Raw genomic sequence first — 15,616 nt, 5'->3', positions numbered from 1 at the left:
CAGCCCCGTGCCTCTCCGGAACTCTCACTCTGTCCTCACACCGCTATTAGCCCCGAATCTCCCTGGAACGCTCGCTCTGTCCTCACGCCGCTTTCAACCCCGATTCTCCCTGGAACTCTCGCTCTGTCCTCGTGCTACTTTCAGCCCCAAGTCCAGCTCTCGGTCTTTTTAAATCTCCGCTCTGACTCTCAGCTCCCGCTCTTTTTAAGTCTTGCCAAGGCCGCCACTCCTCTCGCACTGCCTCCCGGTCCCGCTCTGGTCCTGTAGTCTAAGGCTTTCCTCCTCACTATTTACGACACCACCAATTTTCATGTGATCTGCAAACTTACTAATCATACCTCCTATACTCACATCATGATTTTCTGAGCCAATATCCTTCCTCACTATTGCATTGATTTCCTCCTTTACTAACAATGCTACCCCATCTTCTTTCCCTATTTGTCTGTCCTTCCTAAATATTGAATACCCCTGGATGTTCAGTTCCCATCCTTGGTCACCCCGCAGCCATGTCTCCATAATTGCAACTATATCATAACCGTTTATATCTATTTGCACTGTTAATTCATCTACCTTATTGTGAATGCTTCGTGCATTAAGATACAATGCCTTTTTAACCTTGTTAGTCATCTTAGCTTTATATTGCACTATGACCCTATTTGTTTTTTGCCCTTGTTTTTTCTGCCTTCCACTTTTGATTCTTATTTTTGTGTCTTTTGTTTCTATCCTTGTTTCCCCCTGCTTGGTCTCCCTGCTCAGGTTCCCATCCCCCTGCCATTCTAGTTGGGTACTGCAGGGTAAAACTCACCGTGACGCAGATTGAATACACACAGGGCAAAACACAGTACTGGCCCAAAATGAACAGTCGTATAGGATAAAACACAGCACTGACCCACACTGAATAAACACAGGGTAAACACAGCACTGACCCACACTAAAAACACGCAGACTACAACACAGCACTGATGCAGACTGAATACACACAAGCAGTAAAATACAGCACTGACCCACACTGAATATGCACTGTGCCAGTACTGTGTTTTGCTCTGTGAGTACTCAGTGTGGCTCAATGCGGTGTTTTGCCCTAACTGAACACACATACAGGGTAAAACACAGCACTGTCCCACATCGAACACACACAGGGTAAAACATAGCACTGACACACTGAGCGCACACAATGTTAAACACAGCACCAATCTACAATGGGTCAAACGCACTGACCCTCACTTACACACACACGGGATAGAATACAGCACTGACTCACACTAAAGACATGCAGTGTAAAGCACAGCATTGAGTCACACTAAACACACACAGGGTTAAACACAATTCTGACACACACTGAACACATACACAGCGTAAGACACAGCTCTGATCCATACTAAACACACACAGGGTTAAACACAATTCTGATACACACTGAACGCAAATGCACTAAGAGCATTGTGAATGTTTAGATCTTTCCATCCAGGGGAGCTGTGGATGCTCCATCATGGGCATATTCAAGACAGAGTTGATAGATTTTTGGGTACTGATAGGAATTAAAGGATATGAAGATAGTGCAAGGGAGTGGAGTTGAGGTAGGTGGTCAGCCATGAACTTGTTTAATGGGGGAGCAGGCTTGAAAGGCCAAACTTCTATTTCTTATGCTTTTTTATGTAAAACACAGCAAGGCTTACTTTTTTTACTGCACATTAGACAAGGTCTGGGTCAGCATTTAAGTGTCTTTAGTGTCATGCCCAGAAAAAGGCATGCCATATTCATTACTTTAAACATGGACTTCTGGAACCTGCCTTTATTTAAAAATGGACACTGATGAATTGTAAAATGGCTGCCAAGGATGGCAGGTGAAATTTGCAACCTCAACACAGACTATCAATCTTCCAGAAAGTTCTGAAATGAATCATATTGGGTGGGGGTTTTCCCCTTTGAATGGGCATGCGTAAACAGCACTCCTTTGTGGAATTCACACTTGCCACTTGTTCAAAGCTTACTCAAAAACACAGAGTCAATGGACTCCTAGACACTGTCTCCAGGTTTACAATGTAACAAAGGAAAGCTCATAAAACTAATTATCCAGAAGTGTGGAAGACCACCATCTACCTTTCATTGTGTATCAATGGCCACTGGCCACGTGACTGAAACTGGTTCTCTGATACTGAAATCGTTTTACTCCAAAACTTAGAAGAGACCTGGAGCAGTCTGCAGAGAGCTACAAAGAAAGGCTCTGCTACCTTTGCCTTTTAAGAACTGAGAGGCTGAATGGGCTAAAAATAAATAAATTAGAAAGGCTGGCTGTACTTAGAAGTCGTTAAGTCACTAGGACCTGACAGGATGTATCTGAGGATGCTGCAGGAAGCAAGCGTGGAAATTGTAAAGACACTGGCCATAATCTTCCAATCCTCCTTAGGTACAGGAATGGTGCCACAGCACTGGAGAATTACAAATATTCAACCCTTGCTCAAAAAAGGGTGCAAGGATAAACCCTGCAACTAAAGATCTGTCAGCTTAACTTCAGTGAGGAGAAGGGTTTTCAAATCGATAACCTGGGACAAAATTAACACTCACTTGGACAAGTGTGGATTAATTAAAGAAATTCAATATGGATTTATTCCAGGCAAATTGTGTTCAACTAACTTAGCCGAGTTTTTCGAAGAGGGAACAGAGAAGGTTGATGAGGATAACTCAGCTGATGTAGTGTACATGGACTTCTAAAGACATTTTATAATGTACCACATAATAGGCTTCATCACTGCTGGAAAACCTATGGATACAAAGCTTGGTCAAGTGAAAGAGAACAGAATGGCTGATTTTTAGACTGGAGGAAGGTATACAATGGAGTTTCCCCGAGAGGTTGGTATTAGGAGCTTTTCTTGATCTATATTAATGACCTAGACTTGAATATACACGGCACAGTTTCAAACTTTGCAGATGTTCCAAATCGTGGAAGCATAGTGAACTGTGAAGAGGATAGTGATAGGATTGATAGGACATAGACAGGCTGGTGGAATGGACAGTGACATGGCAGATGAAATTAAATGTAGAGAAATGTAAAGTGATACGTTTCGGTAGCAAGAACAAGGAAAGGCTACATAAAGGATGCAATTCTAAAGAGGGTGTAGGAACCAGAGACCTGTAGGTATAAGTGCACAAATCGTTGAAGATAATAGGACAGACTGAGAAAAGTGCTTCAAAAGGCACACTGGATCTTGGGTTTCATAAATAGAGACAAAGTACAAAAGCAAGGACAGTACAATAAACTTGTATAAAAACTGGTTTGTGCTCAACTGAGTATTGTGTCCAATTCTGAGTACTGCACATTAGGGAGGATGTGAAGGCTTCAGAGAAGGTGCAGAAAAGAATGGTTCCAGCGATGAGTTACATGGGTAGATTAGAAAAAATATTTTTCTCAAGCTGCCATTAATTCTTTTATCAATCATCTTTAACTTGTGGCAACATGAGGAAAATATTTTTTATTCAGCATGTCATTATGATCTGGAATGCAATGGTTGAGTGTGGGGTCGAGGCAAATACAATAGTGACTTTCAAAAGGGAAATGGTTAATACCTGAAGGGAACAAACTGCAGGGCTATGGGGAAGGGCAGCTGTGTTGCTCTTGCAAAGAGCCAACACAGACATCAATGGGCTGAATGGCTTCTTTCTGTGCTGTAATCATTCTATGATTCTCCAGTAGACCATTTACTGTGACTGAAAGTTAACCCTGAAACCTGGGCAGCACTAATCCTTTCTCAGCTAATAAGTTTATAGTTTTGGTCAGTATAGATTCAGAAACATTGTGGGAAAAGCCTGGATGTTTTTTTTATTCTTTCATGGGATGTGGGCTTCACTGGTTAGGCCAACATTTATTGCCCATCCCTAATTGCCCTTGAGAAGGTGGTGATGAGCTACCTTCTTGAAACACTGCAGTCCCTGCAGTGTAGGTACACCCACAGTGCTGTTAGGGAGGGAGTTTCAGGATTTTGACCCAGCAACAGTGAAGGAATGGTGATATATTTCCAAATCAGGATGGTGTGTGACTTCGAGGTGAACTTCCAGGTGGTGGTGTTCCCATCTATCTGCTGCCCTTGTCCTTCTAGTTGGTAGAGGTCACAGGTTTGGAAGGTGCTGTCTAAGAAGCCATGGTGAGTTCCTGCAGTGCATCTTGTAAATGGTACACACTGCTGCTACTGTGCGTCAGTGGTGGAGGGAGTGAATGTTTGTGGATATGGTGCCAATCAAGCTGGCTGCTGTGTACCGGATGATGTCAAGCTTCTTGAGTGTTGTTGGAGCTATACTCTTCCAGGCAAGTGGAGAGTTTCCATCACATTCCTAACTTGTGCCTTGTTGATAGTGGACAGGCTTTGGGGAGTCAGGAGGTGAGTTACTAACTGCATGATTCCTAACCTCTGACCTGCTCTTGCAGCTACAGTATTCCAGTTCAGTTTCTGGTTAGTGGTAACACCCAGGATGTTGATAGCAGGGGATTCAGTGATAGTAATGCCATTGAATATCAAGGGGCGATGGTTAGATTCTCTTTTGTTGGAGGTGGACATTGCCTGACACTTGTATGGCATGAATGTTACTTGTAACTGTAACACTCTTCACTTATGCTCTGCCAAAAGGCAATGAGTGTGATTATTTAAATTATATAGCAAGCCTCCTAGCACTAGGTGCTGAGGGTCAGGGTTCACTTACTCTTACCTTGAATAATTCAGGGTGCTTGATATAGATTCTTCCACGGGTGCCGCCCATTCCCAAGGCCCTGGAAAAGAAAGGGCAACAGCAGCTAAGCCACAGAAACAAAACTGTTTCGAAGTGGTTTGCACCTAGTCACATCAGTCTTGCTACATTTGGGATCCATCTTTATGGCATAAGCTTAGTACGTGGAGTACTAGGAGCATTATTCTGCATTTAACCCATACTGTTACTCTTTTTATCCTGCCCTGCAATGGTTTGACGGGCAATGTAAAGGGAACTTTACTCTGTATCTAACCCCATTCTGTACTTGCCCTGGGAGCATTTGGTGGGGACAGCGTTCAAATAATTAAAGATATTCCAGCCCCCAATAATGATATCCTCACTTTGAGGATGCAAGAAATCACAGGTCAAACACAGACACAAAGAATAATGTATTTTACTATGCAATTTCTCGTGCCAAGTAAATACAATGAGGGTTGTAGGACATCAGAGTATGGAGCAGGAATGCTGCAACACCCAGCTCAGGGGGCAGGAGTTTCTAATCTCTTCACTTCAATTTGGGTCTTATTAACCTGCACCATAGGTGAACCTCTAGACACGGCTGATGTGAGAAAGACTGTGATCTCTGAGTGAGGGTGTGCAAAACGTGCAAACTGGTAGCTTACTTGTTAGCACGTGACCCAAGCACAAATGTGGTTGATGCAGTCAGCCTGGATGGGTCCCACTGTGAAGATATAGAACGCAAAAACAATTAGTACATCACTTATATCTGTTATTCCCTTCAGTCTCCCAACACAGCCCATTTTTCACTTCCAGCAAAAGGGGTCAGTGAGAGTTGCCTGCTCCAACATAAACAGCTGGGCTGTGGACAAGGCTGCAAGTCTCCTGGGCTACCTCTGATCCCAGCAGGGTGACCAGTCAGTGCCGTCGCCCATATGAGGGAATGGTGAACTACCTGGGGTGGACTGTGATCCAATGCCATCCAAACTCAAATGGGTTAACTCTGGCTCTCTGCAGTGTCTACAGAGTGTGATGCCATAGTGGCTTTGAAGCACTTCTCATCTCTGACACATTTAAGGAGAGAAATGTAGATGAAGGCAATGCCTAATGTTGTACTGAGCCATCCTAGAGTTCTTTGCCTCAATTCCCTCTTTACTCAGCCAGAGATAAGCTGCGAAATGGTAACAGGCTTCCAATGCTGGTGAGGAAGAGGAAATCAGCCAGAGCTCCTACTCCACATCTGCTTTCATTAACCCTTGGGAAACAAGAAAGTGGCCATCAGCCAAGAACAAAACTGGACACTGCCCTCTACAGTCACATCCACTATTCATGCTCAAAATAGGGAGATATCCAAGAGCAATCGAGGGCACTCCAACAAGAGTGATTGGTGAAAGGAATTGGCAACTTTTATTTGTGACAAAAAGTAACTTTTCAAAATCCAGTTAGAGAGAGAACACAAACTGAAAACATTACCTTAGGTCCTTCCCGTTTGATTGGCTCAGTATACTTCACCTTTGAGCTGAGAGAGAGGTTAACAAGTTACAGCCTTTCTGATAACAGTGCTTTGGGTTTTCTTTATATATATATATATATATATATATACCATTTTTGAATTCAAACAACCCTGTTCCTGTCTCACACCAAACTTCACCCAGATTCACCCTGTGATTGGGTGTTGACATGATGCATTCCAGAGTCAAATAGGGCATTATCAGACAAAACTTCACACTGAGCCCCATAAGAAGATGTTAGAGCAGATGACGAAAAGCTTGGTCAAAGGAGGTTTCCAGGGGCACAATTTTCAGGTCTGTGTGCAGGCGCGCACCCGACCTGCTCGAGCGTAAAATAGCACGGTATGCTTGCCCGATGTCATCATGACGTCAGCCCATGCTTGCATGATATTTCAGTCTGTGCATGCACGTAAAAGTTGGAAACGTGCTCGCCGACAATTAAGAGGGCAATTAAGTCCATTAAAGTTGTAACCGTCCCCATTTTTTTGTGGCCCATGTAACCTCAGTTGGCTGATGGGCGAATCAGCCAGGCGGCCTTTGCATTTTTCATGAAACCTCATCCAAGGTTGGGATGAGGTTTCTGTTATTAAATTTTTAAAAATTAAAATCTGTGGACAGAATTTTTATAAAGTATATGTTCAGGTGACTGTTTGTGATGCTTGGACATTTTTGTTCTGATTTTAAAATCTTTATTTAATACATCTGAAGTCTTCAGTTCCCTGAGGCAGCTCTCTGCCTTCAGAGAGCTTCCATTCAGTGCTTGCTTGCGCCGACGTCAGCGCCCACCCTCTTTCCGCCGCCATCCCAGCAGTGCTGAACATTTCGGCATGCGCTTCACACTGACTGGCCGTTAATTGGCCAGCCAGCGTGAAATGGTAGTCAGAGGCCGATTGCAGGCGACGGACCATTCCCTGGCCGCTCCCGGGCCCACCGATCATGTGTCTTAAAGGGGAAAAGGAATAGAGGAGCAGATGTTTACCAGCAAAACCCAGGGATTAGGGGCTAAGCAACTGAAGGACGTATAGTACTGGAGATTGCAACTGAAACAAGATATAGATTTTTGTTTGGAAAAGGTATATTTTATAATACCTGCATTGACTGCATTGAGCAGTGGTGGTAGGAGGCTGCTACTGGCATCACTCAGCACCAAACACAAGGTCTGAGCATGACTGTTTATGAAAGGTTAGCTTCAAGCTTGGCAGTATATTCATACTGTACACAATGCTACTGTAGCAGAGTTACAGTAAATGCTCAAAGCATTCATTGGCCCTGAAGGCATGGTTCTCTGACTGTGTCCCACCAACCCCTTCCCTAACCACGGGACACTGGAACCCGGAATAAGGAAGAAGCCTCCCTCTCCTTTCCTCCCACATTGCAGTTTTGTCATTTTGCTCTTGTAGGGACAAGTAACTGTTACCCAGGCAGTGAAGCTGAGGAAAAGAGATGTGCCATCATTGCTGTAGATTTACAATCATTCCTGAGCAAAGTTAATCTGCTGGAAAAGCAGTCAGTTGGAGGACAACAGTTTAACCAAGTCCCCTCCAACACTAAATGTCACAGGTTACACGCACTGCAGAGGAGCTGTACTCACACAGTAGCACTTGGGGTCGTCCGGTCAAATGAAATCAGATGTCCTGGTGGTCGTCCTTTTCTCTGCAAAAGTACGAGTGCAATTTATTTAAAACATTGCGTCCTTCACAGTTTCCAGCTTCTACTACATCTTTGTATGGGAAGGAGTAGGGTTGGAAATGTACCTATGTCCTGCTTAGCTTAGTCATCATCTGCTCTATGCTCTCTGTTGTTACATTAATAATATACCCTTCACCTGAGGCACAGTGGGAGATCCTTACTGGACATGACACCATTGTTCCTGAAGTCCAGTGGGCAAAATGCCCTGGAACTGTGGATTGTCCAGGGTTCTAAGGAGATCCAGTATTTGGGATTGTCTCAACAGATAAACCAATTACTGAGGCAATCTCAGACCGTGGTCAGTTAGGGAGGTAAGTGAAAGGGCAATACATTGTTCTTGGAATATGGGTGACACAGGCGAGGCAGCATTTATGACCAACGGCATAAGGTTTCAGCCACATGGTGTGGGATTGAAGTTACAGGCAAACCACGCTGGTAAGGCTGACAGGGCTGAAGGACATTGGTGAACTAGTTGGATTTCTACAGCAAAATAGCAAAAAACAGGATTAAGTGAATTCAATTTGCCATAGGATTTGAAATCATGACTCTGTGCTGTTAATCCAATACCATAGCCACTATGCTAATATGTACAAACTGCCTCTTACGGTGATATTAGCCCAGTATTTAAAAACTGCTTGTCGACATGGGGGGCACTCTGAGGTCAATGTCTGCTGGGAAAGGAGGATCAGGTTTTCTGATGTGCAAGATACTGAATGTTTTGTATCGGCTGTGTGGTACCTTCTTATTCCATTACTGTATTACCATGACACCTAACCCATACAGATCAGAATATCTCCATTTCAGTTCCTGGGCTGGGGCCAAGTTACATGGTCTAATCTGGGCTAGCAGTTGGGTCCTATCACTTGCCTCAATGCCCTACGGCTTTGCCTGGTGGCCTTTGCTACAAAGTGGCTCACACTGTGATGTGTCCCTTGGTCATAAAGCCTGCCAAGCCCTCACCATTTGGACTTACACATGAAGAATGGTCATTCAGATAAATTACAGGCTGGCAATCAGCACCCAGGCTCCATCCTTTTTAAATCAATCACAGGATGTTGCGTTGCAGGCAAATTGAGTTAACTGAATATAAATTTCCAGGTGAGATTTGAAGTCATGCCTTCAGATTTTTGGTCCAGTACTCTGGTCTATTCATCCCACAACATAACCATTAAGCTGCCATCCCTAGCAAGGATTAGGGGCAATGCCTTCAGAAGGGACAGTGCAAAACCTTGGAAAAGCAATCTTAGTATCTTGCCTAGCAGGGACTACCACATTCCTAAATTCCTACAAACTCCAAACTACTAGATTTGTCCTTCATTCAGCTTCTCTTGTCCAACATCACTCATGCTGACCTTCTTTGGGATTGGACTCCCTCTCTGGCTCAGGTCATCCTCCATTTGTCGTGAGCGCTGTAATAAGACACATTTTACTTTAAAATATCACATTGGTTGTTTTCAAGCTGAAAATGAAAAAGTAGGACAAAATAACTTGTATTTATACAGCATCTTTCAAGACCTCAGGACATCTTAAACACTTCACAGACAATGAAGTACTTTTGAAGTGTACTCACGGTTATCAAGTAGGAAATGGGGAAGCCAATTTACACATTGCAAGAACCCACAATCAGGTAGATGATCACGAACAGGCAATGTGATATAGTGAGGCTGGATGAAGGATAGATGTTGGTTGATGGATAGATGTTCGCCTGAACACTGAGGAGAACAACCCTGCTCTTCTTCAAAATAGTGCCACAGAATAAACAGGGTTACAGTCACAAAATCCATCCTCTAACCCCTGACTCACTCCACTCCTTGGGAACTGTCTGAGTTGAACCAGAGGATCCACGACCTTGTCATCCCGTTTCACTGAACTAAGTTTCCATACCCTTTAGCCTCAGCATTCCTGGACTATCGTGCAGTCAAATCAAAACGGCTAGGTCTTTCACACTTGGTTGCTATCTATTGACCCCTATTGGCAACCCAGGTGTATAGATAGAATTGGTATGGTGTTCATGACCTCTATTGTGAATTAGCCTGCCAACATTCACTGTCTAGCTCACTATGAAGAGCTGATGGGAAACTACGCTCTCATGAGCAGTGTATTCATGAGAGGAAAAGAAAGAAAAAAAGTGTAGTAATTCATTGAGTACCCATAAAAATAGGGGTGCAGACATTTCCTGTCTACACACACAATTTCTGGTTGTCGCGGTTTTTAACATTAGTCAATGTCTCGCATTGAAAATGTACATAAAGTGGTAATCCCCTATGTAAACAGGTCCTGATCATGTTGTAATTACAGGCTGCAATCACGAGGTGGTGCTGAAGCTTCAGCTGCAACCTGTGCCAGCCTGCAAGCAATGCCATGGGAAATGTACTAACACTGTACTGAAACACAGTACAAATGACGGGCTGAGTGATGTTCCACTGTTGCATTCAGGTCACTAACAAACTGATAGATGAATCTCTCCAAAAGCTCTCTGGCAAGGTTGAAGAATGCATTCAGCTTTGAAACCACATCTTTGGAAGTCAAAATAAAGCTGAATCAATTGAAATTTCCCAAGGTTTAACAAGATAAAAAGAATTTTGAACATTTATTACAACAGGAATAATCAGTCATCAGGTACATGGCTCAACCTGTTAGTTTTCAAAGTCCCCTTAGAGTACAGGCTCAGAGTCCTTTTACTTCCCAAGACTTGTCTCTTCCTTCAGTTGTAAGGACGGTGTCCAGACTGCAGACTTCACCAAGCTGACTGATAATGTTCTCAGACTAACAGGAAAGGCCGCTGCAGCAGTTCTTCCCTGTGGCATGCCTGATAACAGGAAGACCTGACCCTAGATGGAATTATTGAAGGCTGGTTTAGCAGGTCTGAATGGTGGCAGCTCGGTACAGTGACCAGCTCTCTGCCAACGATCAAATGGCTAGCAAATATTCTGTACAGTGTGAGGTGACTAAGATCCCTGTATATTTTTATCATATATAGATATCCTCTTGGCTGTTTCAAAAATTTTAAAAACTGGACAAAGACCTTTAAAAATGGCTGAAACCATGTCTGACTGTGACCCCCCACCCCCCCCACCTCCGCTCACCCACCCCGAACAAAGGAAGCTACCTGGCACTATCGGGGAAGCTCACACATCGTTATCCCTGGGGAGCCACTAACGACTCCCCTGTGGGCTGCACAAGCCAAATTCAAAGCGTTATACAAAGGCCATCTGCATTTCATAACCCAGGCTGGCCAACAGGAGTCTGCTCATCTGCTAAGACAAAGAGCCCCACAACCTTCCTTTCCATTCTTAATGGTTGAGACATTTAAACTCAGGGACCAGACAACGGATACATATCCCTTGTCAAAGACAGTGTGGAGAGGTGGGAGCCATGTGGCACTGGCCTCTGGTTTGTGGAACCAGTAATATTTTGCCTTGCTGAACTGAAAAGGTCAGTCTGCTGTTTCCCATCTAACTGGCCGCATGACAGAAGAGCTCTGCCCAGGTTGAACACCTGGCCCCAGCTACACTGCTTCGGCTGGAAATTTTGCACCATCACCTACAAGACTGATTCATCTCTCATGCCTATCTCATCATGTGAAGTCAACACCACCAGAAAAGTGAATTATCCGGCATTAGTTTTCAACTGACTGAACTCAGAGAAGGAATTCCTCATTAGACTTTGATTCTAGGCTTTGGAACCCATATGAAACAATATTTCTTTTATCTGTGGTCTCTGCATTTTAAATCTTTATTTTCTCTATTCCCTCTTTACAGTCTGAGTGTGGAGGCAAACTTGCAACGTTTCACATTTTGAATGCACACAAATAAACTAATCCTTTGAGTTCATCCTATCCCAAGTTTGCTTGGGGGTTATTAATAGAAAATTGGATTGCACCAAAACCATGGGGTTGGAAAATACACCATCACTTATAAAGAGGGAAATGCACCAAAAGCAGCTGTTGACGGATGGGTGGGGTGTGGAAAAATGAATGCTGATTGAATTAACCCCCCTCCTGTCCATAACAACAGAAAGAAACAGCATTGTGATTATTCCAGATTTGGCCTGGCATTCAGTGGAGCAGGGTATTCATTGTATTTGGTTGTCCTGTGCTCAGAATTAAAATCTATGCCTACCTTTATGGCAGAAAGCTCTCCAATTGGTTTGGTAATCATCTTCCCTCCATCTGCATACATCATCTTAGCCTGCAGCAGGGAGAGAGGATAAGACAGTGAGGTACTGGCTCACAATTACTAGTACACACAAAAAGAACAAAGAGCCCTCTCCCATCCAAGTAATTTGCCAGCATGCAACGACGTCATCAGACATTACAGCACAAGAGGTAGTCACTCGACCCATCCTGTTTGTGCATCCACTGGAGCTCTCCAGCCTAACTGCATTTTCTTGACTGCTTACCCAAGTTCCTCAAACATTATGATTGATAATCTTCATTAATCAGTGTGAAGAAGTGGTTAATTCTTAAACACTAACTTCTAATTTTTGTATGTTAAGTAGCTTTTCATTAGAAGGCTGGAAATGGTGGTTTCAGTCTCCATTTTTGTGAAATAAAAAGCAAAAGCAAGACAACAGAGGCTAAATCTATCACTGTTCACTCAGCTTTCAGGTCTTCCAGCAGTGAGATATCCATGGCTATGTTTTGGCCATCAAGTTGAGGAACTATGGTTTTAAATATCAACTTCTCCAAGAGCATCGCTTGGGAATTTGGTCAAGTCAAAGTATTGATAGGGGCTTCTGAGGCAATCCTTTGATAACATATGAATCTGTACTAAAGCAAAAGAGGGGTGTTAGAGTAAATACTTCAGAACTTGCCAAGACTTGACCTCCGAGGTGAATTCTCCAGTACATTGAATTGTAAATGTGAACCCGAGTGTGTCATTATTGCTAGCAACGGTTAACTTCATATACTTAATTCAAAGAAGGCTAATATATAGTTTTAATCCTGCAGAATAGTTTAATAACATCCATTCTTTAACATTGGAAGGATTCTGGACCCTCATAACCATACATTTGAATAAAGATTATTTTCCTTTTATTTTCTGTTCCAGCATGAATACTAAAGTTTGACTCTATGTGCTGGAAAGATCCAGATGTAGCCCAGATAGTCCCTGCACTGTAAAATATAATTAGAAATCCAAGTGAAGGCATTATGTGTAACAAGCAGCTCTCTCCTCTCCTCCCATCATTTCCCTACCTGTTCCAAACAGTTTTTACAGGTTTCCTGCACTAGTTGCTCAGGATCCACGTCTTCCCCAATATTCTCCTTCACATTCCATGCCGCCTTCTGAAAAAACTGAAAACGGATTCAGTCAGCAGTAAAACATGCAAAAAGACTTCAGGGACTGTTCTGCACCTAAACAGTAGCACTTCAACCCAGTAAGCAAAAAGTTCATTTGAACCAACCAACCCACTCACAGACCAGGGCACAGACTCTACATAACAGCCTACAGACCCAGATGAACAGAATACTAAAATAACAAAAGCTAAAGGAGTGACAAATAAGAAACTTTTTAAGTTAAATGGTGTGAGAAAGGTAACATCAGGGCAAGAGGACAGCTTAGAGATTAGACCTAAATAAGTGTTTTATATACTAAGGCAAGGAGAGTAAGATATAAATCAAGTGAATCAGAGGCTCAAATATAGCTGTGAAGACATTACTGAAACATGGCAGAAAGCTTGTCATGATTGGAATTGCAGAAATGTATGCCAGGAGCAGAACCAGCCTGATATCAAGAAATGGCTGAACACACTGGATACTGCAAAAGCTATGAGCCCGACAACATCCCTGCAATAATACTAAGGACTTGTGCTCCAGAAGTAGCTGCACCCCTAGCCAAGCTGTTCCAGTACAGCTACAACACTGGCATCTACCCAACAATGTGGAAAATTGCCCAGGTAATCCAAGCAATTACAAACATGTGAACATACATATGAACATATAAATTAGGAATAGGCCATTCAGCCCCTCGAGCCTGCACCACAATTTGATAAGAACATGATTGATCTGATTGTGGTGTCAACTCTACTTTCCTGTCCAGTCCCCTTAACCTTTGACTTCTTTGTTAATCAAGAATCTAACTCAGCCTTAAGAATATTCAATTACCCTGTATCAAATGCTTTCTGGGGAGAAGAATTCCACAGACTAAGGACCTTCTGAGAGAAAAAAATTCTCTGTGCCTCCATCTTAAATGGGAGACTCCTTATTTTTAAAATGTGTCCCCTAGTACCAGTCCCTCCCACAGGGGAAACATCTTCTCAATATCCACCCTGGTAAGTCCCCTCAGGATCTTATAGGTTTCAGTAAAATCACCTCTTGTTCTTCTAAATTCCAATGGATACAGGCCCAACCTGTAACTCCCCCATCTCAAGTATCAGTACAGTGAACCTTCTCTGAACTGCTTCTAATGCTATTATATCCTTTCTTAAATAAGGAGACCAAAACTATACACAGTGCTTCAGATGTGGTCTCACCAATACCCTCTACAACTGTAGCAAAACTTGCCTACTTTTATATTCCATTTCCCTTGCAATAAATGTCAACATTGCATTTTCCTTTCTGATCACTTGCTGCACCTATATATTAACCTTTTGTAAGTGATTTACCAGGACACCCAGGTCCCTGTGTAAAACAGGGTTCTGCAATCTCTTTCCATTTAATATTCTGCTTTTCTATTCTTCCTGTCAAAATGGACAAGTTCACGTTTTCCCACATTATACTTCATCTGCCAATTTTTTTCCCACTCACTTAATCTATCTAAATCCCTTTGCAGATTCCTTATATCCTCTTCACAACTTATTTTCCTGCCTATTTTTGTGTCATCAGCAAATTTGGCTACAATACACTAGGCTCCTTCATCCAATTCATTGATATAGATTGTAAATCGTTGCAGTCCCAGCACTGATCCCTGTGGCACTCTGCTCGTTACATCTTGTCAACCCGAAAATGACCCATTTATCCCTACTCTCTGCTTCCTGTTAGCTAACCAATCTTCTATCCATGATATATAACCCCTTACACCACGAGCTCTTATTTTGTGCAATAACCTTTGATGTGCTGCCTCCAAGTGCACCACATCCGCAGGTCCCCCTTGATCCACATTGCTCGTTACTTCCTCAAAGAGCGGCAATAAATTAGTCAAACACTATTTCCCTTTCACAAAACCATGTTAATTCTGCCTGATTGCACTGAGATTTTCTAAGTGCACTGCTATAACTTCCTTAATAATGGATTCTAGCATTTTTCCTATGACAGACGTTAAGCCAACTGGCTTATAGTTTCCTGCTTTCTGTCTCCCACCTTTCTTGAAGAGAGCTATATTCACTATTTTCCAAACTGATGGGACCTTTCCAGAATCTAGGGAATTTTGGAAAACTACAATCAAGGCATCTACTATCTCAGCAGCCGCTTCTTCTTTTAAGACCCTAGGATGAAGTCTATCAGGACCTGGGGACATGTCAGCCTTTGGTTCTAATAATCTTCACAGTACCCTTTCCCTGGTGATTGTAAATGTTTTAAATTCCTCCCTCCCTTTCACCTCTTGAGTTACAAGTGTTTTTGGGATGTTATTTGTATCTTCTACAGTGAAGACAGACAAAATATTTATTCAGTGCATTGGCCATTTCCTTATTTGAGTACTGCTGATAAAATACATTTTGTCGAAGCTTTTTGCATTGCACTCACCAGGGCAAATGCAAGAATACCAAAGTCAGGGGAAGCA

General features: G+C 42.9%; 1 protein-coding gene across 1 annotated transcript in view; it reads right to left on the bottom strand.

The window, feature by feature from the left end:
• LOC121287202 (deoxynucleotidyltransferase terminal-interacting protein 1) overlaps positions 1–15,616 on the bottom strand; it is a 224,230-nt gene that overhangs the window by 186,597 nt on the left and 22,017 nt on the right. The window contains exons 4-10 of the mRNA XM_041204863.1: positions 13,093–13,191; positions 12,017–12,085; positions 9,248–9,304; positions 7,798–7,859; positions 6,169–6,214; positions 5,361–5,419; positions 4,699–4,759 (exon numbers count right to left, since the gene is read on the bottom strand). Of these exons, the coding sequence (XP_041060797.1) occupies positions 4,699–4,759; positions 5,361–5,419; positions 6,169–6,214; positions 7,798–7,859; positions 9,248–9,304; positions 12,017–12,085; positions 13,093–13,191 (453 nt within the window). The remainder of the gene's footprint in view (positions 1–4,698; positions 4,760–5,360; positions 5,420–6,168; positions 6,215–7,797; positions 7,860–9,247; positions 9,305–12,016; positions 12,086–13,092; positions 13,192–15,616) is intronic.

The sequence above is a fragment of the Carcharodon carcharias genome, chromosome 14 (assembly GCF_017639515.1).
Source record: "Carcharodon carcharias isolate sCarCar2 chromosome 14, sCarCar2.pri, whole genome shotgun sequence".
NCBI lineage: Eukaryota > Metazoa > Chordata > Chondrichthyes > Lamniformes > Lamnidae > Carcharodon > Carcharodon carcharias.
The sequence above is the reverse complement of the archived record's forward strand: the minus strand, read 5'-3'. Positions and strand labels throughout refer to the sequence as shown.